The 27,097-nt window shown below is 34.3% G+C and overlaps 1 protein-coding gene across 1 annotated transcript in view; it reads left to right on the forward strand.

The window, feature by feature from the left end:
- Positions 1–27,097, forward strand: part of CNTN3 (contactin 3) — a 378,875-nt gene that overhangs the window by 325,529 nt on the left and 26,249 nt on the right. Inside the window, exons 16-19 of the mRNA XM_074198709.1 lie at positions 19,983–20,053; positions 20,935–21,169; positions 21,534–21,649; positions 26,696–26,882. Coding sequence (XP_074054810.1) covers positions 19,983–20,053; positions 20,935–21,169; positions 21,534–21,649; positions 26,696–26,882 — 609 coding nt within the window. The remainder of the gene's footprint in view (positions 1–19,982; positions 20,054–20,934; positions 21,170–21,533; positions 21,650–26,695; positions 26,883–27,097) is intronic.

Here is a 27,097-nt window from a genome sequence, read left to right on the forward strand (position 1 = left end):
GCACCGGCCCTGGAGGACCCGAGTTCAAATTTGACCTCAGATACTTAATGACCTAGCTTTGTGACTTGAGGAAAATCACTTAACCCCATTGCCTTGCAAAAAAAAAAAAAGAAAAGAAATAAAGGATGTCATTATAGAGGCATATGTGCATCAACTAAGGTGGTAGACTGTTTATATAGTAAGAGCAAGGAACTGGTTATATCCCACTATTGTGGGAATATTGGTATTATTCTGCGCAGAGTGTGTTTTGGAGATTTTGCCAGGAATTGACTAGATGTACATAGAATGAGACAACAAGAGTGGATCATCAGGTTATTATTGGAAGGAATACCCTAATTACAGAGGCTACCGGTGAATACTTGGTACCATTGCAGGATAAATAGTTTTTATTAATAATCTACTAAAGAGAAGGTGATTTGTAGAACTAAAAATGACATAGTCTCTTTTAAGCAAGTAAGATATTTAAATAAATCCCACAAAAGTTGGAAGAAACATATAGCTGGGAAGTTTAAACTATTATGGTTAATTTGACAAAAGGATAGAGAGAACAAAATATGGAGGAACCTTATGATATTAATTCTCTTCATTGAAACCCAAATAGATTTAATCATGATAAATCTCTCCATATAATTTTTAATTTTTTTAAGCTATCACCATTTTAAATTACTCATGATAGAAATCTTGCTTCTATGATTTCTAAACTAAAAAAATTTATCTTTTTATACTTATCGTCTTTGGTGGATACAGTAGTAACTTCTAGGTTATTATGGTGAATTCATTTGAATATCTTTTTTCTTTATTGCATTTTGATATTTGAAACCAATATCTAAAGGCCTTTGGTTGATATAAAGCTGCCAAATAATTTGTATAAATAAAATAACTCACAAGAAACTGCTAGTTATTTCCTGTTCTTTTTTCCCTTAGAGTCCCATGCTCTAATTTCAAAATAGACATTATCACATTTTATAGGATATAATTGTTCCAAACATGTATAAGTAAAAATATGGAAAATGAATACTCCTCATTACCATTCATCCCAGTTTTTTAAAACTCAATTGTCTGAAAAAGAGGGTGGGTTGCATTGTCCTCAGACTAGCAAACTCTCTTTGATTTTATATAATGTTTCTTTTCACTGACTTCAGCATTTTAGATGAGACTTTTTTTTTTTTTGCCAGGAGAGCAGTCTATTGATGGCCAAAAAGTAATCTGAAGTCAAATCCTCCATCACCTTCATCATTCTCAATGTGACTTTGAGATTGAGAAGATCTGATAGCCTAGACTAGTAGTGAGAAAGTGTTTAATTCTGGAATCAAATCTGTCCCTCAGACAGGGACATCATTATAAATTTTATGGAAAATCTTCATAAGGACATGGCTAAAAACCACAAGCCATCATTTTTAAAGGAGAGGGAGTTGAGTTTTTTGACTTCCATTTAAAATAATTATAAACACTGGATTCAGGGTTAATTCTGAGTAGTTTGCATGGTATAAAATATTCATACCAAACAGATTATAGGACAATTATTTATACGTCAATGCTACAGTGAGTGTTCAGCATGAATCTGAATGAATTCAACGAAGAACTCTGACTCCTCATCTAGTAGCATTTGACTTATTTTATAATTTTCCTTTTTAATTACAAGAAAAATATTAAAGGAATAATTCAGATGAGTTATCCAAAATTTGGTGTAACAAAAGGGTCAAAATTTGAGAGTAAAGATCTCTTATGTAGGAAATTTTCAAATTTGTCCTGGGATAGTCTGAAGTATCCAACAGTTTTGTGATACTTATCTGTCATATTATCTCAATATAGCACATAGATGGTTTTATTGCCCACAGATAAATATGATGATTGTATTTAGAATCATGATTTGGCATTAATATCTACTACCTGTGTGTTCTTATTCAGATAATTTCATTGTTGTATCATCAGTTTCCTCATGTGCAAAATAAAGTCTTAATTTGGAAGATGTTGGGGGTACATTCCAACCAAAATTTATAATCCACTAATACTTATAATCATTAGCAATCCTTATAACAACATTGGCTTATGGTAACTGTAATGAAGTGAAATGCTATAATAAAAATAATTAAAAACATATCTACTTGAAACGAACAAGATGACCTGAAACATTAAAATGGATTAATGAATAAAATAATAATTACCTACTATTATATATACAATAGCTAGGTACAAAGGTGAATACCAGTATCTCTCTCATCCTACCCATAGAGAAATATTAGCTGTTTCACACAGGGTCCCATTCAGTTTACAAGTTGTACTGTGAATTGGATATTAAATAGAAAATCTTTATATTGTCATTGATCTCTAGGCCTCACTATGGCCTATATCACATGTCATGTCAGGATTTTAATAGCAACATCAGATTAGTTTCCCTGTATAATCCATGAGTAGGAAAATTATACTATTTTTGGTACAAAAGAATGGAGACTTTAAAATATGCACTTGTTTGGTTTAGGCAATGTTAGTTTAGTCAACCAACCAAATGGGACCTGAAGCAGGGAAGTGACTTTGTGGATAGTTCTAAGCTTGGAGTCAGGAAAGTATAATTTCAAATTCTGCCCCAGGCACATACTTAGCTATGTGAGCTTGGGTAAGTCACATAACTTTTTTCAAACTCACTTTTCTCCTCTGAAAATTAAGGAAATAATATCTTCCTGATAGGCTTCTTGTAAGAATCAAATAAGATAAAATGTCTAAAATCTGAAGGCACCACACAAATGCAAGTCATTATTATTAGAAAGCATTAAAAATCGTTTTCACTGCTTACACCCTGAACCAGTGAATGCCTATTATTTCTCTTCTGACAATTTGCTGGGTTTGAAAAAAGATGAAATTGTTACTCTATCATGACTCTTAGGGAAAGTTTTCATCTGGGTAGCCCAAGCTGCAGTTGGTGAGACTGTTATCTGTTTGCTACTTCTAGGCATCTTTTTTTTCTTTGTAAGCTCAGCACACTTGCCTCACTGGCTGGCATGTAGTAAGTGTTTAATAAAAGCTGGTTGATTGATAGATTGAACCTTGGCATTTGATAGCGTGAACCATAGTACTGAAATATTGTGCTGTTCTAGCTACTTCTGAGACATTGCAAATGATTGACATGTGATGTCAAGGCTTGGAGGAAATGGGATGAAATATTGCATGATTAATATTGGAAGGTAGACAATAATATGGTGTTTGCAGTGACAAAAAGGAAAAAGAACCACCTATTCAACCTTGCTACCTGAAGAGCAAACAAAGTATTTTTTTGAGCTAGGAAATTATATTTTTGATGGTACTGCAGCAGGATTTCCATTCAGAATTCTTATGAAGGAACAAATTTTTGCTCATAATTTATCATTTTAAAGTTTCATATTGCATTAACCCATCAATTTTTAGAAATTTTCTTCCAAGGTTGATTTAGTGGCTTTAATTTTCCAGCATTGGGTATCTATTACCGCATTCTTTAACATTCAAATAATTACATTTGATTATTTTCATGTATTATTTGAAATATTTTTATGAACATAAAGAACCTTTCAGCTATAACTAAATTTAAATTTTAAATCATCATGTACAAAAAAACAGATGGAAGATCAGTCTATAGATAATAGATCACAATTCTGCATCATTATAGGCATAGATGAGAATTCTCCTAACGTTTCAAAGATTTCTAGGGTATGAGTTTGCATATGTCATATTCATTGCATATAGGTTTTTTAAAGATTAACAGTTATGACTAGACATAGAAGTTGCAAATCATTTTTAAGAAATAAAATATTAATTCCAAAAGTCAGAATTTTTTATATGGCTGGAAACCATAAAGTTTCAAATGAAAAGCTTCATAGATTCCAGGATGGAGTAAAACCAAATTATATTTTTATTGGGGTGCAATTTTCCTAATGAATTTCTTCCCTTCTGGACAAAAAAATCACAGGACTAATATCAATTTGTAATATCTGTGATATATTCAGACTACTCTTTGAAAAGAAAATAATTTCTGGAATTCCTTCTAACTCTTTATCTTAATCATTATAGTAACAAGGAATGGAACCACACTTTAATTGATATAGAGAACTTTTGGGTGAAGAAAGTTCCTTTACCAATCAATGAAATTTTTTACTTTGCAACTTAGTTTTGAAAGAAAGTATTAGAAAACTAAGAGGATCATACAGAAAAGATATGATGATGGGTATATAATAATGATTTGCTTAATTAAGCAGATCTTTATTAAGTGACATCTATGACATTATACTAGGCACTCATCATATGAAAATAGAAAATGATAAGAGTCCCTTTATTTCAGAGATATTATTCTGAAGATAATCTGAATGCAGAATTATTCTTTATTGCATTGAATCCCCATAGCCTATAGTTATCTCTCCTACCCTAAACCAAAAGTTCTTATTGTCTATACATCTGATTTATTAACAAATCATATACTTCCTTGTCACATTTAAGCTCCTACTGCCATTATTTTATAGCTTCATTAACTTTATATTCCCATATATTCCCCAATAAAATTTTCTTTCCCTGAGATTTGAGAAAGCTTGTGGGATAAGATGCAGCAGGATGTGCTTGAGGAAGGAGCTAGAAAACATGGAGATGGAGCCAATGTTCTTATTCTAGCACTTAATATTTGGCAGCCCATGGGCAAGAAAACATTGAATTTCTCCAGAACTCTATTTACTTTTCAGCTAATTTATTATAATAATACTTGCAATATTTAACTTCATAGTCTTGTTGATTCAAATGAGATGTGGTATGTAAAATAAACAAACAAAACTTTGCAAAATGAAATACTTTGTAAATGACCCTTGTTGTTTCTTCTCTTCCTCCTATTTTCCTTCTCTTGCCATATCTCTTTTCTTCTCTACTTCATCTTTTTCTTCTTTCTCCTCCTCCTATATTTCCTTCTCTTCCTTCACTTCTCTTTTTCCTCAGTCTCCTCCTTTTCTGCCTCTTTTTTTCTTGATAAGAATCTGAAGAAGTGATTGCAAATGGTACTGGTACATTGATATAGTGTTATAATGTCTCAAATTTAATTAATTTAAAAATTAATACTTGCTACACATGTCTGAGTGATAATAAGTTCAAAGGAGCTGATATGCAGGTCCAGTTCCTATCCTTTAAAAGAAAATTTCTTTATGTCTTCTTTACCTGACTACTCATTTTCAGAGAAATCAATACGGAGAGAAATAAAACCTTTCCCCCCTAGGAATATTTTTCTTGATGGTATTTGATAGTAAAACTGTTCAATTTTACTGGAAATAAATAAAAAATAACCTCTAGAAACAATAATCTGTCTCCAGGATATGTCAAGGTCAGAAGACCGGAAAAATTTCCAAAGGTCAGCCAGTATTAAAGATTTTCTTTGGGGATAAATACATTTAGAAATATGAAACTGAACAAAAGAAAAACGGTTAAATTTGATGGATTAATTTACAAACTTAACTCTTCCTGTATGTATGTGTAGTTAGAATTATTAAAAAAATATATGTTCATAGTCATCCCAGTTGATTGCCTTGTTATGACACTTCAACAAGTCCTATTGTGTGTGTCTTTGTGTATGTTGGTGTGTGTGTGTGTGTGTGTGTGAGTGTATGTGTGTTTCTGTGCATACACAGGCAAGTTCTACAGGTTGTCCATTTATTACAATCTAATAAAAGCACATAATTTTTCAAGTGTGACTGTTATAATGCATTGAGAGATAAAAATATCTTCCATATGATATTCTTCAATGTCTTAGAGTGGCAAAGGAGTTTATAGATAGGAGGGAGAGATGCTTAACATGGAATTTGGGGCACTCCTGAAACAGTGCTCTAGGAGACATAATAACCAATTGGGACAGTGGTGACTTGACAGGATTTTTCTCCATGGTTGTAAGTCAGCTGATAAGACTACGAAGGAGATAGTAAATATTGGATTGGTAGTTATTTATGTTCTCTTGTCACAGTTTTTGTACAAATTTATATATACATATATACATACATATATAATATATTTAAATAAAATTAAATATAATTATATAAATAATTCTATTTAAGTATAATTACATAAATAATTCTATTTATTTAAATATAATTACATAAATAATTATATTTATTTAAATATAATTATTTATATATCATTTATTTATTTATTATATAAATTATTTACACACACACACACACACACACCCTGACACTTTCCTAAATAGCACTCATATGTTTTCCTTATAGCCAGGACATTTTTTATCCTTGTCTCTCCAGTCCCTAGCATAGAAGAAATATTTAATAAATGATTATTGACTGATTAGTTGATGTTTAAAATCTAATATTAAGGAATATTCTTGCTAATATTATAACTTCACTAGAGTGAGTTCTTTTCTTATCTGCAGACAGCACTATTTCAAATTGTTTTTCAGCCCTGGATCCAGCCCTCTTTTGAGGCACCTTGTGAGTTAGTTGTTCAATGCCTTCACAATTATGTTATAGCCTCCAGTTTGAAATTCTTTTTATGATCTTGGTCTTATCCAACCGCTTCACCATTTGGATTCTCTTTCCTACCATTTTTGATTCCTCAATAAATAACCAGGTTTCTGATGTTGTTTCAGTCAGGCACAACTCATTATGACCCCATTTGGGGAGTTCTTGGAAAAAATATTGGAGTGGGGCATAGCCAGTTGGCACAGTGGATAGAGCACCAGTCCAGGAGTCAGACAGACCTAAGTTCAAATCCGGTCTAAGACATTCATCTCGAATTAAAAAAAATAATGAAAAAATTAACATTTCTATCTTCAGTTCATTATACAAATAAGGAAGTGATGTAAATAGCATTAAGTGACTTGGCCAGAGTAGGACAGCTAGTGAATATGTAAGGGCAGACTAGAATTCATGAAGATGATTCTTCCTTACTACAGCCCTGGCACTCCTACACACTGAGCCGACTGACTGCCCTATTCTAAAACTCTAAATATAATGACTGCATCTAACATGGTAGTAAAGGCTGCTTGCTTTAAAAACAAAGAAACAAAAGACTGTTGAAAATCCTTTCTGTAATTATTTGGTTTTTAATCCTTCCATTTTCATAATTAAATACTGTAGAGATAATTTTGTTTCATTACAACCCCCACCAAGCTTTATTTAAACAGGTCTTTACCTCCATGATTTCTCTCATCTTTATATACCAATATTGCTTTTATTATTACATTATTTATCATCATAAGAGTTTGCAAATAAATTTACATTTTAAGCCAATGCATATTCCAAATCAGAGAGGGTCCTAACTTTTCACTGTCTCTACTTAGTAATTAGTAAAGTATTTGTTAAGTTCATTGGAATAGTGTATTTTATCAGTTAAACTTATTAAGTAATATCATTTGTGTGTATAAGATTTCTTATATTTCTTTTCTATTTTAGCATCAAAACTAAACATATTGATACATATGTGTATATATTTATTTCTGGTTTCAGTTTGTTAGTTTGAGGTATTTCTCTGCTTTATGCATGTATGTATAGCTATATATGAATGTTATAGATACATGCTATATGTTAAAGCAGCATGCTAAATACTGCATATAAAAAGAAAGACAAAAAGACAAGCTATACTCTCAAGGAGCGAATAATCTGATGTAATATCTACATACCAACAAGCTATATACATGATGAATTAGAAGATCCTAGCTCTAGGGATAAAGTAAGGCTTCTTATAGAAGCGGGTCCCATATTATGAGGGGCTTTGAACACCAAATAGAAAATTTTCTATTTCATTCTGGAAGTAATGGGGAGCCATCAGTGGCTATTGAATAAAAGGGATGAAAATAGTCAGATCTGTGCTTTAGGAAGAGAAATTAAAAAATTGAATAGAGAATGGACTAGAGATGTGAAAGGAGGGAGACGCACCAAAAGACAATTGTAGTATGAGGCAATTAAGGGGACAAGAAACAGTTGATGATGGGTGTTGGGAGGAAAAAAGGGAAAATATCCAAGAGGTGTTGCATAGATGAAATAAATAGTATATAGCAACAGATTGGATTCTAGAGAGTATGAATTATTGGAATAGAGAAAATAAAGTCAGAAAACACATATGGTGGAAAGCCTTGGAATGATGGTGAATAATAAGAAAGTTCAAAGGAGAGATTTTTAGGGAGAAAGATAATTTTCATTTCAGATTGTATATATTGAGTTTAAGATAAAGAGATATATAGTTTGAGAGAGATACAGAAACCACTGGAAGATTTGAGCATGGAGTTTAGGAATAGATAAGTAGATGGAGAATCATCCATGTAGAGGTCATAACTGAATATGTAGAAGCTGATGAGATTATGAGAAGAAATAAAGTAGAGGGGAAAAATTATTCTATGTAAGCATAGATATGGATGTATATTCTTATTTTTATGTGGTACATATTTTGACATGAATGTACACATATACAGTATCTCTCAAATACCTCTATATAAGTGAATTGAAATATGTAAAAGCTATTTGCAGTGTGTGTGTGTGTGTGTGTGTGTGTGTGTGTGTGAGCACGCACGCACACGTATTGGAGTTAGAGAAACATTGCAATATACAGTAATTTAAGTCCAGAATGAAGCAGAAAAAAAGGTCTGATTCTCTTTGAGAGGAAGGGAATAATGTTCTTTTAATAACCCAAAATTTTTCGCTTTAAACAAAAAAACCCATATTTTGAAAACAAATCTTCTGCTAGCTGTTCTATAACTGTTATTCCTGTTGCTCATTAACTCTACAATGGCCCAAAATTTTTTTTAAATGTCACTCTGAAAGTGATGGACAGCTAGAAAGTAGATGTAATGAGGCTGCAACATAGAAGAAATAAGGACCTACAGAACTAGACTAATGGAGGTGTCAGTCTGCATTGAATACCCTTCCCATTACTTCCCTAAAGTCTTGGTGGGGGAAGGGGGGAAGGGGGGACTTTGACAAGAGTCAAAAAATAGGATTTAAAAAATGATGATGAATTGGCCACATGCAAAGCCTACCCACTAGAAAATTCCTGTGCTTTACTAATGTTTTTTTGTTGTGTCAAGCAAAAGTAAGGGAGGCATCCAGTACAAGGAAATAATTCGACACAGGCACCTTTGTGGAAAACAAATGGGAATATGTCAATAAGAATTATATGGATCAGACTGATACTGATGGGTAAAAATCAGCATCGTTTATGAGAACATCCAGACAGATCATGGAATCATTTAAACAATGGGGATAAATACAGGTAGCAAATCCTTAATTGTAGGATGATGAGGATGGAGAAGGGGAAGACAGAATTTCCTCTATGCAAATAGATACTGCAACAAGAACTGACAATCAATGTGTGACAAATTAAGCAGCTTTTCCTATTACACAAGGCAATAGTGTCAGAGACTGGACTGGAACCTTTATCATTTTAATATCACCTTTCTTCTCACTACCTCATGCTGCCTTTCAGTGTCTGAATGTTACATAAAACAGCGATGACTGAGAAAAATGTGAAAGCAAATATTCTAATAAAATTTACCAAATTCTGGAGCCCCTTTCTGACTCATACTCCAGCAGCTAATACCCCAACCCTACTAATTTGCAGATAATATTTACCTATATTTATATAAGTAAAATGGCATCTATTTGCATATGCAAATGAATATTTACTTACAGAAGCAAATGAATACACAGTCATTTACTTCTATAGGTAAATATTATTTCATTAATAGAATGAGGAACATATGTTTCTTGGGGTCATTTTTTTGTCTTTTTTCTCTTAAGACATGGTTTGGCAATTAGCCAATGATTGCTACATATATATTGGATGACTGAATGATACTGAAAATCTAATATTAAATACATTAAAAAATATTATGAAGGATATGTAACTTTATTTGTGATTCCTTCCTCAATCAGTGCGGATCCCTCAATTCCTCATCCTTGGCAGAAATTTGTGGATGTTTTTCCCATGACTTGTCCACAGATACTGTATTCACTGTGTCCTTCCTGCCCCACTCATTCATGCCTTTTGTTCTTTTAGTAACAGTCTGAGCAATGAACATCTTGTATTTCCCTGCATTCTCTACAATCCTATGCTCATTCTTCCTGATTTGGAGGTACTCCTAGGTTCTCCAATTGCCAGAAGGTATTTGACAATTGGCAAAATTCAATTGGCAAACTAAATAAGCTCTGACAAAACAAAAAAGGTTTTTAATTTCCATACTTGCAATACGTTTGAAAATCTTTCTCAGAAGAAGGTGAGTTACTGGAAAGCAGACCACGAGTTGATGAAATTTAGGGGAAGTGATGGGTAAAGTATGAATACGTAGTACACAACAAATTAAAGATGTAAACATTACTTTCCATCTTACAATATTTCACAGATCTTTTATTTTTTGAGATGATTCTCCAAGGATTATTATTTTTTCTATTTCCAAAATTTATAACCTCTAAATTCTAATTAATCCATGCTATTCTATAACTTCATGAGATGGACCTGCAATTAGTCAGCTCTTGCAAACATTATTTTAGCTCTTTTAAAAAACTGAATAGGGGGCAGAGCCAAGATGGCAACAAGAACAGATCTAGTCTTAGGAGCTCTCTGATAAAACTCATAAGCTAAGAACTCTAACTAAAGTTTTGAGAGACAGAACCCACAAAGGGACCCAGTGAGGCAGTTCTCCTACTCAAGGTAACCTGGAAAAGAGCAGAAAGCCTCTGCTCCCTGGGGTCTGAGGGGTGGACCACCAGAGCCAAAGAACTTCAGCCTCCCGGAGGCAGCCCCAGGGCGCTGGGAGCCACAGTTCACAGCAGCTGGGGCAGTTTCCTGACCTACGCCCAGGGAGCACCGGGCACAAAGTGGGGAAACAGCAGGAACCTCTGCCAGAGCGAGCACATGGAGCCCAGCCCTCAGGGCACACAGCCAGCAGCCTGGTCTTTCAGCAGCCCAGACCAGGAAACAGAAGCAGTGGAGCTGGTAAGCAGGAGCCCTCAGGGCATGAGCCCATTGAACCTAGGGAGGGGAGTGAAGAGAGAGACTGCAGAGCTCTGTCCTCTGCCCCTGGAACAGGACTCTGGGGCTCTGACCACATTCAGATCCTGATCCCAGTCTAGGCCCCCCCATAGAACAGCAGGGCCCCCCCCACCTCGGCCCGTGGCAGAGGGAGGTGCTTATGGTCATTCACAGACCAGGAGGGAGGACAGAGCCTCACACACTGAGACCCTTGTGGGAATGTCCCAAAAGCTCAGGAAGCACCCCAAAACAGGTGCAGGCTGGGAAAATGAACAGGCAGAGAAACAAAAGGAACACAATTGAGAAATATTTTGCAAATGAGCCCAAGAAGGATCAAAATACTCAGTCTGAAGATGAGGAAGCACAAGCTCCTACATCTAAAGACTCCAAGAAAAACAGAAATTGGGCTTAGCCTATGACAGAGATCAAAAAAGACTTTGAAAATCAAATGAGGGAGTTAGAAAAAAAAAACTGGGAAAAGAAATGAGAGAGAGATGCAGGAAAAACATGAAAATGAAGTCAGCAGCCTAGTCAAGGAAATCCAAAAAAATGCTGAAGAAAATAGCATGCTAAAAGCCAGCTTAGGTCAAATGGATAAAACAATTCAAAAAGTTATGGAGGAGAAGAATGCTTTAAAAAGCAGAATGGGCCAGATGGAAAAAGAGATAAGAAAACTCTCTGAGGAGAACAAATCCTTCAGACAAAGAATAGAATTCAGGGAGATTGATGAATTTGCCAGAAATCAGGAATCAATACTTCAAAACCAAAAAAATTAAAAATTAAAAGAAAATGTGAAATATCTCATTGAAAAAACAACTGATATGGAAAACAGACTTAGGAAAGATAATTTAAAAATTATTGGAATACCTGAAAATCATGATCAGGAAAAGAGCCTTGACATCATTTTCAAAGAATTACTACAGGGAAAATTGCCCTGATATTCTAGAAGCAGAGGGCAAAATAGAAATGGAAAGAATCCACCTATCCCCCCTGAGAAAGAGATCCAAATAAAAACAACCCCTAGTAATATCATAGCCAAGTTCCAGAACTCCCAAGTCAAAGAGAAAATATTACAAGCAGCCAGAAGGACACAGTTCAGATATTGTGGAGCTGCAGTCAGGATCACACAGGACTTAGCAGCAACTACATTGGAAGCTCGTAGGGCTTGGAATGCAATACACCAAAAGGCAAAAGAGCTTAGAATGCAGCCAAGAATGAACTCCCCAGCAAGGCTGAATGTCCTCTTCCAGGGAAAAAGATGGACTTTCAATGAACCAGGGGAATTTCAAATGTTCCTGTTGGAATAGCCAGAGCTGAACAGAAGGTTTGATCTTCAGATACAGGACTCAGGTGAAGCATGGAGATTGGAGGAGAGGGGGGAAATATGAGGGACTTAATGAGGATGAACTGCATGTATTCCTGAATAGAAAAATGACACTGATAATACTCATATGAACCTTCTCAGTTAATAGAGCAGGTAGAGGGAGCTTTTATAGTTGAAGCACAGGAGAAAGCTGAATTCAAAGATAAAATATGGTGTAAAAATGGAGTCAATAGGGAAAAAAGGGAAATGTAATGGGAGAAAGGAAAAGGAGAGGGGGAATAGGCCAAGATATTTCATATCGTAAGATTTTTCTTTATTATAATGAACTATTGCAATGATATGGAAGTGGGGAAGGCAAGGGGGAATGAGGGAAACTTCGCCTCTCATCAGAGATGGCTAGGAGAAGAAACAGCAAATATATTCAAAGGGGTATAGACATCTGGAGTAAGAAGGGGGGGATGTGAGTGATGGAGGAGAGGATGGACCATGGGGGCAGAGTGGTCAGATATAACATATCTCTTTTTTTTTTTTTTTTTTACTTATTGCAAGCAGCTGGGATTGTATGGTCTGTCCAGGACCACAGGGCCAGGTGGATGCTGGGCCTAAGGGGTGGTATGGGGGCTTGGGGCCTCTTGGCCCCAGGACCAGGGATCTGTCTGCTTTGCCACTCAGCGACCCTACAGCAGAGGCAGAGTGAAAGGAGAGAGAAAATATAGTACATGGTAGTGGAGAAATACGAAAGGGGGGAGTTGCGATCAGCAATGGTAACGGTGGAAAAATATGAAAGTAACTTTTGCCATGGACTTACCATAAAGAATGTGATCCACCCACAACAGAGTTGTTGGTGTTGGAACAAAGACTCAAGCACGTTTTTTATTATTATTATTATTTTTTTGGGGGGGTGCAGAGCAAATGGTGCTGGGTGGCCTGCCTGGGGCCGCATAGCAGGGTGATCATTGGGTGTCTGGGGCCGGATTTGGACCCAGGTGCTCCTGGCTCAAGGGCCAATGCTCTGACTGCCACCCAGCCACCCCTACGATTATTACTATTTTATTTTATGTCTTTTTTTCCTTTTTTTTTTTGGTTTTTACAGGGCAGTGGGATTTGGGTGGCTTGCATGTCACACGGCTGGGTGATTGTTGGGTGTACGGAGCCAGATGTGGGCTCAGGTGCTCATGGCTCCAGTGCTGGGGCTCCATCCATTGCACCACCTGGCCATACCTACAATTATTACCATTATTTTTTTTAATTTTAATTTCTTTTCTTTCCCCTTTATCGCTGAAGCAAGTCTATATTTATGGGGGGAGGGGATATCTCATTTACTCTTAAACAAGAATATTTTACTAATGTAAAAATAACATTAATTGTACAAAATGAGAATAAATAGTAAATAAAAAAATTTAAAAAACTGAATCATATTTAAGACTAATTTTTAAAAAGGAGAGTATATGGCATTTGAGAAAACTTAATCCTTTAATTGGTACTGAACAATGGCAAGAAATATAATATTTATAGTTTCTGTAAAATGTTTCCTTTTATTAATTTGACACAAATTGTTCCTAGGTTATATAGATGTGAATTATTCTAGATTTAAGCTCCATTTTTTTTGGTAAAGTATATTGTATGTGGCAATCCCCATGTAGTACTGTATTCAATACTCAGATAATAATAAAAATAAACACTTCACTTTTCCTAGTCAAGTAATTAGAAAGGTGTTGAGCTAGAAAACAATTAAAAAGATTCACCATTATAAATGAAAGAAAGGAAATTTAAATGCGTCAAATCTTATTTGAACAAACAATAATATTATTGGAACAAAACAATGTATTCAGAAGGGCAAAAGGTGTTCAATACAAATTAAAATTTCTTGAAACAAGCTGTTTTGTTTGTTCTGAGTGGAATGACTTTATCAGTAGATACAAGAATGAAAAGTCCATGCCCTCAAAGCATTAATCTGGCATGGCCACATCCAGTAAATAATTTAGGATTACTCCAGAAAACATTAAAATAATATTAGAAATCATGATGCTCTTATCAAATTTAGGTGCTCTAACCTTGATGAAATTTAGTGATCAACTCATTTCAAGACTACCAGAGAAAACATCCAAAGAGATCCCTTTCAAGTCTTGGTTTTATTTTTTTAAATCATTTATATATCTGAGTAAAATTACTGGTTGATTAACTAATTAAAAAAACTATGTTTTTTGAAATTTGATTTCAATTGGTATTGTGTAATTCTGTCCCACAAAATCTTGTTTTCTGCTCATGAAATATTTCAATCATTGCCATGAAATTTATGCTTTTGAACAATGATGTTCATTGCCCATTTGCTCAACAGAGTTCTTCAGGTGATTTGATGATTCGGAACATTCAACTAAAACATAGTGGAAAATATGTTTGTATGGTACAAACAGAAGTAGACAGTGTTTCATCTGCAGCAGAGCTGATAGTAAGAGGTAAATGTTAGTAATTTCTTTTTCTATACCTTTAATTGATCATCTCTAAACTGAATAGAAAGTAATAATATGAACATTTTCTCTGTTTTTGTGTCTAAGTTATATTGACTAAATTCCATGTATATAATTGTTTACATTCTCTTCCATCCATTATAATAGGAGCTCCTTGAGGGCAGTTTCTTTGTATTCCCAATACTCAGACAGCGTCTGGCACATATCAAGTCTTTAATAGCCAAATAGAAGGTACAGTGGGCAGAGTACTGGACTCATTGTCAGGAAGATCTGAGTTCAAATGTTGACTCCAATACCTAATAACTTTGTGCCCCTGCCCCTTTACTGCTGTATGACTCAGTTTCACCAATTATAAAATGGGATTCCTAATAGCACCTACCTGCCATGATTGTTAGGAGAATCAAATGAGGTAATATTTGTAAAGAACTTAGTATAGGATAGTGCTTTGTACATCATTAGTGTATGTATTGCATGTTTATTCTCTTCCTCTTTTCCCTTCCATTCCATTATAAATGCTAATTAACTATTTAACTAATTGAGTATATGAATTTAGTTTGACTTAGATCTAATGCCAGTGTATTATGATGTCATTTGAGAGAACAGGTACTAGTTTAAAGAAATAACAAACCTTTATATATGTACTTTCACACTTAAATTGATATTCCACAGTCACAACCTTAGATGATTTGCTTTTAAGTGTTCTGTTAGCTTAGAGATGGGATGAATGTGTGATTGTGCTTTTCTATTACACCCCCCCCCCCAAAGAATAAGGATTTTCTAGAATTCTGGAAAGAAACAGATCACAGCTCTTCAGGACTTATTTGCTGTTGTACTGAAAAATTGCCCCTGTATATCCTAGGGTAAAACAGCTTTAGATAACAAATTGGTGAACTACAGAGATGCATTAGTAGAGTACTGGAGGATGCTGGGTCCAAAATAAAAGACATCAAATTTAGAAAGGTACAAAGATCCCGCTGTACAAAGGTCTCCAAAAGAATATGGCATCTGTAATCACTTAATGTTGGTGGCTCAGAATGACTGTCCCCCAACTGGATTTCATACTTTTCAAACAACGGACAGCATTTCAGTCCATTTTAAAAGAAATAGCAGTATATTTATGCTCAGTTAAATGGCCTTTTCCCTAAGAGCTGGAGAAATTGGAATCTGTCGGAGGTATTCAAGGGGTGCTCTTATGTGTGGTTTTCTTTTGTATTAGGCTTTAGTCTTCTCACAGAGTTACCACTCGTGTGCACAAAAGTGTCAAAAGAGATTAGCGCATCTATTTCGTCCTCTAACCAGTAGATGAAAATCTTGTTTGTTGTGCTTCAAGAGTGAATTCCTTTACATATAAATTTCCTTATTTCATTTGATGTATCTAGGTTCTCCTGGGCCACCAGAAAATGTGAAAGTAGATGAAATAACGGACACCACAGCCCAACTATCCTGGAAAGAAGGTACAGACAACCATAGCCCTATCACATCATATGTCATTCAAGCTCGTACGCCTTTCTCAGTGGGCTGGCAAATAGTCACAACAGGTAACATGTTAAAAAAGAAATTCTGGCCATTGATCTGCATTTCAGTCTCTCATATTAAAGAATAAGGATTCTCAGTTCTCCACATTACTTTATAGTGCCTGATGTCATTGATGGAAAAACATTAACAGCTACAGTGGTGGATTTAAATCCTTGGGTGGAATATGAATTCCGTGTGGTAGCCAATAACAAAATTGGAGGTGGGGAACCAAGTTTACCCTCAGAAAAAGTAAGAACCGAAGAGGCAGGTTAGTGGTTTTTGGTTTTTGGGGGGGAGGGAGGGCAGGATTAATTTCTAAGAAACTTATAGCTTTTCAGTTCTATTTAAATGTTTATTAGTAAGATCATAAATTTGGCACACCCTCCTCCATGCCTAACAAGTGAAAGCTTCACCCCTCCCCTCCAAAAAAAGGGTCCTTTCTCCTCAAAAGCTCCATCATCTCCTCTTCATCTCATATTTCACTAAGAGATAAACTTCTACCACTTCTCTTCTGTGGAGTTGTGGTTCTTCTTCCTATGGACAATGCTTTGCATACATCTCATCCCCATCTTCTGCAGGAGAATGATCCTTTTACTATTGTGACAGTTTTATTTAATCTTCAATTTCTCACTTTCTCATATTTCTCTGTTGCCTACAGATAATCTAATATATATCTCCCCCCATCCTTAAAAGAAAAAAAAATTCTCTTGATTCAGCCATACTCACTATTCCATATCTTTCCTCCTTCCCAATTTCTCAGTCTTTAAGCTTCTCTTTTTATATGCTTCCTCTACTCTTACTTTCTTCAAAAGCTTTTCTTATGTGACTTCTGATACCATAAGTGAACTGAAAAAGATCTTTCCAAAGTTATTAATGATATCTAAATTGCACATTTAAATCTTTTGGTTCTCAATATTTAATTTATGTGATCATTTCACATAATTGGCTGTTTTCCTGGATATATTGCCCTCTCAAGGTTTTTATAACATTACTTCCTTGTTCTCCTTTGTTGACCCTTGATCTATCTCATCCTTAGTAATTATAGACGTTTCCCCCAAATCTGTCCTGGGCTTTCTATTATCTTTCCTCTCTGCTTTCTAGTTTAAGGATCAAATTATCTCTTTATGGGTTATCATTTCTATAGAAGTAATTATTAAATGTATATCTTCAACTACTTTTCTTCCTGAGTAATAGTTACATATCATCAACTGTCTTTTGGACTTTCCAAACTAAATGTCCCAAGAACTTCTCAAATTCATCATGTCCAACAGTTTTTCCTCTTAAACTCTCTCCAATCTGCCATGCCATATTCCCATTCACCCATGCTTATAACCTTAATCTCACCCTCTACTCTATACTCTCACATCACCTTTAATCTCTTTCTTAATTTTATCATTCCTACCTTCAGAATCTTGATCATATTCATATACAAATACATTCATACAGTAAATGGAAATACATGCAATGAGGTGGTGCAATGCATAAAGTACTAAATCGAAAGTCTAGAAGATCTGAGTTCAAATCTAGCTTCAGACCCTTAATAGCTGTGTGACCATGGGCAAGTCACTTAATCTCTCTTTGCCTCAGTTTCCTATCTCCCAAAGTTATGGGAGGCTAAAATGAGATATTTATAAACTTCTTTTTGCCTGGCCCCCAATTACTATTGCCTTCCCCTTCTGAGGTAACCTTCCATCCTCTCTGTACTTAGGTTATTTCCCCAATCAAAATAAGTTCCTTGAGGGCAGGGACTGTTTTGTCTCTCTTTTTGTATTCTCAGAATTTAGCAGAGTGGTGAGCAAATATTACTTTCTTATATTTTTCGATTGAAATGCTTTTGCCTGAAAGGATCAACAAAGATTTGGCCTCATCTCAGAATTTATGAATTACTTCTCAAATGCAATCATTACCAATATCTAAACTAATCTATATGATTAAGTAGATAGTCTTTCCAATGTGTAGAATTATACACATTTCATTTTCTACAAGAAGAAAATGTATGTGAAGATGTTGACATTTCAGTCTATCAAGAATGAACTTTACTTAATATTGAACTAATGCTTTTGTAGTGAAATCTGATTTATATTATTTCTCTGGTAATAGTGAAAATGCATCTTCTTAAATAATAGACATTTAGGCTTGAGAAGATTCTTATCTGAGAAGACATGACAAAACTTTATTCTGTCCAATTTTCTTCCCTTATGATGTCAATTGAGCCATCTCAAGGGAACTTCGATTTGTCCTTCCTATTTTAAGATTTTGAAAACCAATTACTATCATCCCTAAGAATATTAATTAGGGAAGGCAAATATAAAACTCCTTTATTTCAATTCTTCAAAACTCTTGCTACTAACCTTCAATTTTATACCCTTTACAGAAATCTGATAACACTCAATATTTTCTGATTACTTTATAATAAGTCAAATGAAAATTATGCTTCAATTACATTTAGCATTTTTGTGCTTTAATCACAATATCAATTCATTGCTTGTTTGATTGCTTATTTTCTCCTGAATTTATAACTTCATAGGTGTGAAGGATTCCCACTGTGGAGATTCCCAGAACCAATATAGAATGAAAATTAATCTATCACTTAGTTGCTTAAAAATTTCCTGGGCTACTGACACATAAAGTGACTTGCCCAGGATCCCAAAGTCAACATGTGTCTTAGTCAGGACTTAAATCCAGGTCTTCTCTATCACAAGCCTTATTCTCTATCTGCTTTACAAATGTACTGTTTGTTTAATGTTTTGAATTTAAATAATTTTGAATTTAAATAGAATTTTAATAATTTTAACAATTCAATGTAAATTAACTTTATGTATCTTGGAGAAGATACCAAAAGGATTAATTTCAATAGTATTTTTAGGTAGAATGTGTGATGATGATGTCTATCCTTCATTCTCTAAGAAGATCATGCCACTAGGGTGGTGATGCCATGACAAGCACATGAATTGGATCTGAGTGAGGGGGTGCTGTGCTAAGTCACCAGACTCACTTTCTCCTCCAGAGCCATCTGGGTCAGTGGCCAGATATAGATCAAGATGACTGGAGATGGCCCAGGATGTGAGGCAATCAGGGTTAAGTGATTTGCCCAAAGTCACCCAGCTAGTAAGTGTTAACGCCCATTTTCCTGATTCAAGGTCCAGTGTTCTAGTCACTGAATCACATAGCTACCCTGGAAAAATGTTTAGATTCATGAAGAATAACTTCAAAGCTGAAGTACGCCCCCCAAATAAATGTGAAATTAAAAGATTTCATGTTGCTAGTGTCGGTCTTACGTGTATGCAATTCATTCCTATAAAAATTACATAGAAATAATATCACAGTGATTATCTGCATGTAAAATTATCATAGAACAAGAGGGTTGAATTTTTCCCCGTGTTCAGATTTTAATTTTTGTGCTCTCCTTTTCATTTGGACCAGCCTGTAATTGAAAACACATCCATATTTGTTGAGCTCGTATGGACACATGTCAGATGTGTGATATTTTTTCCCTTTACACATTTGAGATTTCGACTCCCTTGCTTGATTTTACACAGAGATTTCAATTATTTCAGAGACATCCAGAAAAGAAATATTCCACACTAGGTATTTCAATGAACACTCTACTTCAAAAAGAAATGTTGAATATAAAAGAATTTTTCTTCAAATGGGTGTAAATAAGCTTAAATATCGGTTTTTTCTGTATTTCCTCTTCCCCACAGTTCCAGAAATACCCCCTTCAGAAGTAAGTGGGGGAGGTGGCAGTCGCTCAGAGCTGGTTATCACCTGGGATGTAAGTTACTTTGACGTTGCCTCTCTATCTCAGCTTTGTGCTTCGGGGATATGGTAGAAGGCTGGCTCTAGATTACACTTACAACCTATCCGGGCAATTTTGTGTTATTTGATCCTTCCATTTGATTTGTATTTTGTTTTGTTCCTGGTCTTCCTTTCAGCACCGTGTGTTTGTGTGTAATCAGTATAAATTTCAGCTATATATCTGAGTGTTAGGAGGCCTGGAAATTGTTGGCATTCTTTTAAGCTTTCAAGGTAATAATAAATAATCATAAGCAAAAGAATGTTGTAGCAAAGTAAAGCAAATAATTATACTTGTCAACAGGAATTTCTAACTTAGGTTTCACCATTGAAAGAAATGAATTCTGCAGAATACATAGCAATTATTTTAATATTAGTGTTGTGGTTCCTTTCTGCCAACTCAATGACAGTGATTAGACCATTTATATAATTTGTTTTATTTTTGAAAACTTGGCTTATGAGTTGAATTGTAGTCAATCAAAATCCTCAGTCCTTAATCAGATTTGGAAATGTCTACCAAAACATCCACACATGGAAACCACAAGGAGTAAGTTACTATTTGACATTTTTTTTGGCTACAAGATACTAAACAATCAGACATTTTCAAACATCTGCATCAAACTTATTTTCACTTGTCATCTCTATGTGCCCGATGTCATATACACATAAACACATTAGAAACTTGATTATCGAAAGAAAAGAAATTGGAAATTCAGTTATTTTGCCATTTGCTGAATCATACAAAAATTTCCCCCTCTTTAAAAATAATTTATATATTTTGTATTTAAAATGACACTAATCATAATATAGACTTTAGAGGAGATTAGATGGAGCTGACTTTTTCACTTTTTCTTTGTACAGCCAGTTCCTGAGGAATTACAGAATGGTGAAGGTTTTGGCTATGTTGTTGCCTTCAGACCTCTTGGTATTACCACATGGATCCAGACAGTGGTTACATCGCCTGACACACCCAGATATGTTTTTAGGAATGAAAGCATCCTTTCTTTTTCACCCTATGAAGTGAAAGTTGGTGTATATAATAACAAAGGCGAAGGACCATTTAGTCCAGTGACAACTGTTTTCTCTGCAGAGGAAGGTAGGTAATTATGTTTTGATTGTACTTGAAAGGAAGGGTTTATAATTTTAACAGCATATTTTGCCTTAAATATAGTAGAAATATAGTAGAAACAATATCTGTATGTGTGTATATATATATACATATATATATATATATATATAGTAGAAGTTTAACAAGTATTTCTTGGGGTGAATTCGGTTCTATAATATTTCTGTGCAATCTTTCAAAAATTAAATACAACAGTGAATTTTTTCATAGGATTACCAAAATCAAATCTCTTTCTCTCTTGCTCTCTCTTTCTGTATATATGTATTCATAAACACATATTAACTATGATATATGTATGTATGTGTACATTTTAATTTCAATTCTCCCAACACAGAACCTACAGTAGCTCCATCTCATGTCTTGGCAAATAGCCTCTCATCCTCAATAATTGAAGTTTCCTGGGATGCCATTCCTTGGAAAATGAGCAGTGGACGATTACTGGGTTATGAGGTAAACCCTTTTTAATAGAAATCTGTTGAATCATGTATAGATCGATGCATTTTATAATACTAATATCAGTCTGATGACTATTAGTAATATATAATTTGTTTACATCTCATTAATAGAACATGTCTAAATAGAGTACTATCTAACATAAGCAACACCTAGGAAACATGAGAGGATTTCAATCCACAGTTACAGGCAGAGAAAGAGAGAAATTACCTGTTGTGTAATTGGCACGGGTCTGGATAAATCTATAAGAAAAGAATAAATCAAGCTCCCTGACTCCAAGAAACTTAAAGTTTAATTTAGGAGATAGTGAATATTTACTTGAAACAAAGGACAATACAAGGCAGAATTGAATTAATTCTCGTCATTCAGTAAATATTTGCCAGGCAATAAACTAAGCAGTAGAAATCCATAGAAAATCAAAAAGATAATTTCATTGTCTAATGAGGGGGGGCAACATGAAAACAACTATAGTTTTAAACAAGATATAGATAAACAGGATAAATTTGAGAAAATTAACAGAGGAAAGGACATAGATCTAAGGAAGAAGATGGAATTGTAGTTAATCTTTGAAGTAATCCAGGTGGCAGAGATGAGGAAGCCAAGAATTTGGGCAAGGGAAATAGCAATGAAAATGCCAACATTTGGAAAATGGATTATCTTATGCAAGAAATAGCAAGAAAACCACTATCACTAGAGCACATGATGAAAGGAAAGGGGGTAAATGATGTAAGAAGTCTAGAAAGGTGGCGGAAAGGGGCCAGGCTATAGTGGATTTTGTGTTTGATCCTGGAGGCTATAGGAAGTCAGTGAAATTTAATGAGAGGAGGATGTTGAAATAGAAAAGGAAATATGAGAATTTTAAGAAAGACTCCTGGCATTTTAGCTGGATTTTGAAAGACAGGGAAGAATGAGTGAAATGAACAGAGAGGAAAATGATGCTCTAAGCTAGTAAAATACAAAGCATTGTGGCAGGAATAATTACATTGACAGATGAACTAAAAAGATAGGAAACTCAGAGAAAAAAATCAAGAGGGCTTGAGAATATATTGGAAAAAATGGGTGATCCAAGGACGAGGAGCATTCATTGATGTCTCCAAAGTTTCCAGACAGATTGTCTTGGTGTAAAGTGTTGGGGGGGAATGGTTAATTTAAAGATTCTACAGAGGGAATCAATTGAATCCTTGAATAATGATAGCTATGTCTTAGAAATGATGAGAAATACAAACCTGAAGCTCATGTGAAATAGGTGACACTAGGTGAGAGAGAGAATACACCTTAAGTGAGGAAGCAAGAGAAAATAGAAAAGTAGGAGGGTGAGATATTTTCTTGATTTCATATGATTTAGAATCCATGGTTTCTTTATTTTATAAATCTAATGGAAAAAGGTATTAAAATAAGTTAACTGTAGAAAATAGAATTACTATGAACTTGTGGAAGAGATAATGCTGAAAATGTATTCAATAGGAACTGTATAAAAAATAAAAGTAAGAAAACAACTCTGGTAGATTTATTTATAAAAAGAAATGACATTTAGCTCACTATTCTAGCCAGATGAAACTATACCACTCAATTCTCATGTCATTTAGAGAATAAACTGCAAGAAATAGCAAAGCAAGTGATATAATTCTAATTAAGCATAGTTACATTTCTAATATCCATTTCCCCTCAGTTTTCTACATAATTTAAAATTTTTAATAACTTTCTTCTCCCACATATTAGTAAGGGCTAGTGGTTTGACATGTGACATGCTGAGCAACATCATCATTAGTATCCAGACTCATTTTCTTTCTTATTTGACAAAGCAAAAGTTGATGAGCTTATTTCTCAAGGCAATAATTTTGTATTGTCTGACAGACAGACACAAATCATTTCTTGCCCCTTCTGTATGGTGAGAAAGGAGTAAAGCTAGAAGGATTTATGTTCCTGACCATTAACTTATATTTGCTATTTAGACAATCTGAGCCTATCATGACAGTTTCAAATTAATTCCTGTTAATATCTTTGTTATCTTGAGTTTCAGGTTTTAAAAAAAGAGGAAAAATGGAAAATGGAAAAATGTTAATAGATTTGATCAATACTTAGAGAAATGTAAGTTTAAATTATGCAAGGTTATCAGAATAAGGCAGAAGAACACATAGATGGTCCTGTGGGCCAAATACATGATCAAGAAAAAATGTTTATTTCCTGTTATATTAATGGTTACTAAGAAATACATAAAACATTTGATTACTTTCCCAAAGGATGACCTCAATGGAAAGGCTTAGGCATAAAGAGAATTTCCTACCAGCGTTTCTAAAGATGACCAAGACTGTTGTAGATAAAAATAAACTATGGTAACATATCTGGATAGTTATACAAATAATTCAAGTAACTAAACCTGAAATTGAATAAAATCCATGTTATTGGGTGATCTGGACAATATTGTCAACTTTAATGTAATTTGTTTCATAATTGTACAACAAGCTATTTTCCTTCTCCTTGCAGATACATCAGGAGGAAACTATTAAACTGCTAAAAACCTTTTTTTTAAGCTGGAGCTCAAATTATTTTATGGCTGAAATGAAAAATAAAAATCTAACAGCCCTGTCTAAGATTTTCCTAAGATTAACACTTTTTCTTAATCCATGATTTGAATAGAATACAATTCAGCTAGTGAATATTCTACTTTCTCATAGAACACATATGATAAGAGAAAGTAATTGCAGCAAATGCCATATTAAGGATTATCAGAACATTGGCTAATATGATTCTGCTTTTCACAGCTTGCAGAAAAATTTTTTTGGCTGTTGCAGCAATCTTAGTCCTTCATTTATGATAAATAGACAATTTTGCAAGTAAGAATATTGACCCTCAAAGAGTTAAATGACATAATCAAGATGATTTAGCTTATAAGAAAGGCAACATGGGCATGAATGAAAGAAATTTTATAGATTTTCATGATACAAATTTTTGAAAAGTACAAGAAATGGAATTTCAAATACTTTATTTTTAGCTAAGCATTGTCCTACATAAGGAACAATAAGACCTCGTTTAAATGAGATTCAAGGAACAGTGAAAAAAATAGAGTTTAAATTAGATGCATTTCATGTGTTTGTTAAGGCAGGTTATCCTACTGTTGACTGGGGAACAACAAAGATTTTGAATTATATAAAGTTTTAGGTAAATTGATATTAGCTTAATAAGGTTTTATAGTATAGTTTTAGAAATTATGCTCTGGAAATAGTCTCCTAGCAAAGTAATACAATACTTAGTTTATTCTACTGAGTTGCATTTCAAAAGTTATAAGAAGCTAATTCATTGTTTACTGATTTTTTTCAAATACTTTTTTCACCCCATGATCTTTAATACAATATTCATAGAGAAGTATTTAGGTTCCCTGAAAATCTGTTAATATAGAATTCTTTCAGTAGGCTTTAGGGACAATTTGAACAATATGTCCCTTGAACTTTAGGAAAGAAGGAAAGATAGCTAACAATTTTGTTTCTCAAAGAAAATTTTCAGAGGGTCTGTTGAAATACTGTAGGACATGAAATCAGAGGAACTGGTTCACCATTGGCTTTACCACTTACTGCATTTGTGAATGTGCACAAGTCACTGACAAATCTAGGTCAAATCTTCTCTTCTGCAAAATGAGGGAGCAATATCTTGAAGTTGCCTGCTATCGCTCAAACTATAGTCCTAGGAATGGACATTTACTGTGAGTACTGGTTTAGTCAACACCCAATAATAATGGTTGCTTCTCTCCATAATAATTTATTAACAGTTAAAAAATCCCAAATTACTAAATAAAGAACACCAGTACCTGATATATATTAGATGCTTGATAAATATGTTGTCTTGGTTTTACTTAACTTGCCAAAAGCAATTTTAGTTTATGAGATAAACACACAAAACATTTTGAAATATATAAAGGATGGTAGAAAATTACAATTATTATCGCCTTCTAAAATTGTAAAGATTCCTGATAGGTAAATCAAACCTCCAGAAAGTAATGCAACCCAACTAACTGGATCATTTCCAAGGAATCAGTAGCTGAAACTGGAAAGAGCACAAGAGGTAATCAAATGGAAACGATCTGTCCCAACATCTCTATCACAAAGTGTTTTACTATTGCTGATGATTTTAAAGATCTCATACTACAAGAATAAATGAAATTAGTGACTAAGGAAAATGAATACATAAAGAGACTTACTATGTCCCCAGTAAGCATACATAGCACCAAGCAACCAAATGATAAGCATTTATTAATTGCCTCCTAAGTGCCAGGAAATGTTAGGTGTTAGAATAAAAACACAATTATGGAACAGTCCTTGAACTCAAGGAAGTTCTATTTTATCATGGGGGGGGGGGATAGTAACCTGTAGCTACATCTTTTGAAATCTGTATAAAAAGAAATCCAATATTGAAGGTGTGATTTTCAATAATGATGGTATATAATAACAATGATAAAAACTTTCTATTAAAAATATCGACTCTTTTCTAAATGTTCTGTGAGATGGGTACTATAGGTACTACTATTTTATGAATGAGGAATTGACACTCTGAGAAACCAACTAATTTCCCCAGGATTATACAGCTACTTGGTTTTGAAGAGGAAGTTTGAACCCTTGCCTTTCTGATTCTGTTTCCAGTTCTCTAAAGATGTTAAATGATGGGGAAAAACAAAACAGAAACTAGTGGACTGCATTATTACTCCTGACTGACTGGCAAGAAGATACCAGCAACTATTATTTTTCTCTTCTCTATAAAATCTTTATAAAAGTGAGAGTATCTTTTTATTAAAATTTGAGAAGGGAACAGACTTTTATAAATGGTTTTCTATAGTAGATCTCATTTTCACAGTTACACAATTGCAGAAAGGGAAAGATTTCGGGAATAGAGTCATTTAATATTTATCTAAAATTCTTGTCTTAGCAGCTTTATCATTTTAAAATAAAACAGTCAAGGGTCACTCAGAGAAAAATAAAACTTATCCTTTTGTGTTAGATGGTCTTGCTTGAATAGCACCAACATCAATGCATTACTTTTTGTGCCCCTTTTTAGATTAGATACTGGAATAATGGAGGCAAAGAAGACTCATCCAACAGAGTCAAGGTCATGGGGAATGAGACATCAGCCAGACTCCAGGGTCTGCAGAGCAACTTAGTATATTACACCGCTGTCCGAGCATACAACAGTGCTGGGACGGGGCCTTTCAGTGTGACAGTGAATGCAACTACAAAGAAAATGCGTAGGTATTTTCCGATTCTCTGAATGGACAGAAAGGAGCCCCATATGGTATATACTTTGCATTGAAAATGGAACCCATACATGTTACTGGGGATGAGCAAATCAATTATTGTTTCCATTATTTTGTGAAATCCAAAAACCCAGTTTCTCACTACAGAAGTGCCAAAATATTTTGTACAAAAGAGACCCAAAAACCTGAAACCCTTTTCATCCAAA

Source organism: Macrotis lagotis, chromosome 8 (genome assembly GCF_037893015.1).
Source record: "Macrotis lagotis isolate mMagLag1 chromosome 8, bilby.v1.9.chrom.fasta, whole genome shotgun sequence".
Classification (NCBI taxonomy): Eukaryota; Metazoa; Chordata; class Mammalia; order Peramelemorphia; family Peramelidae; genus Macrotis; species Macrotis lagotis.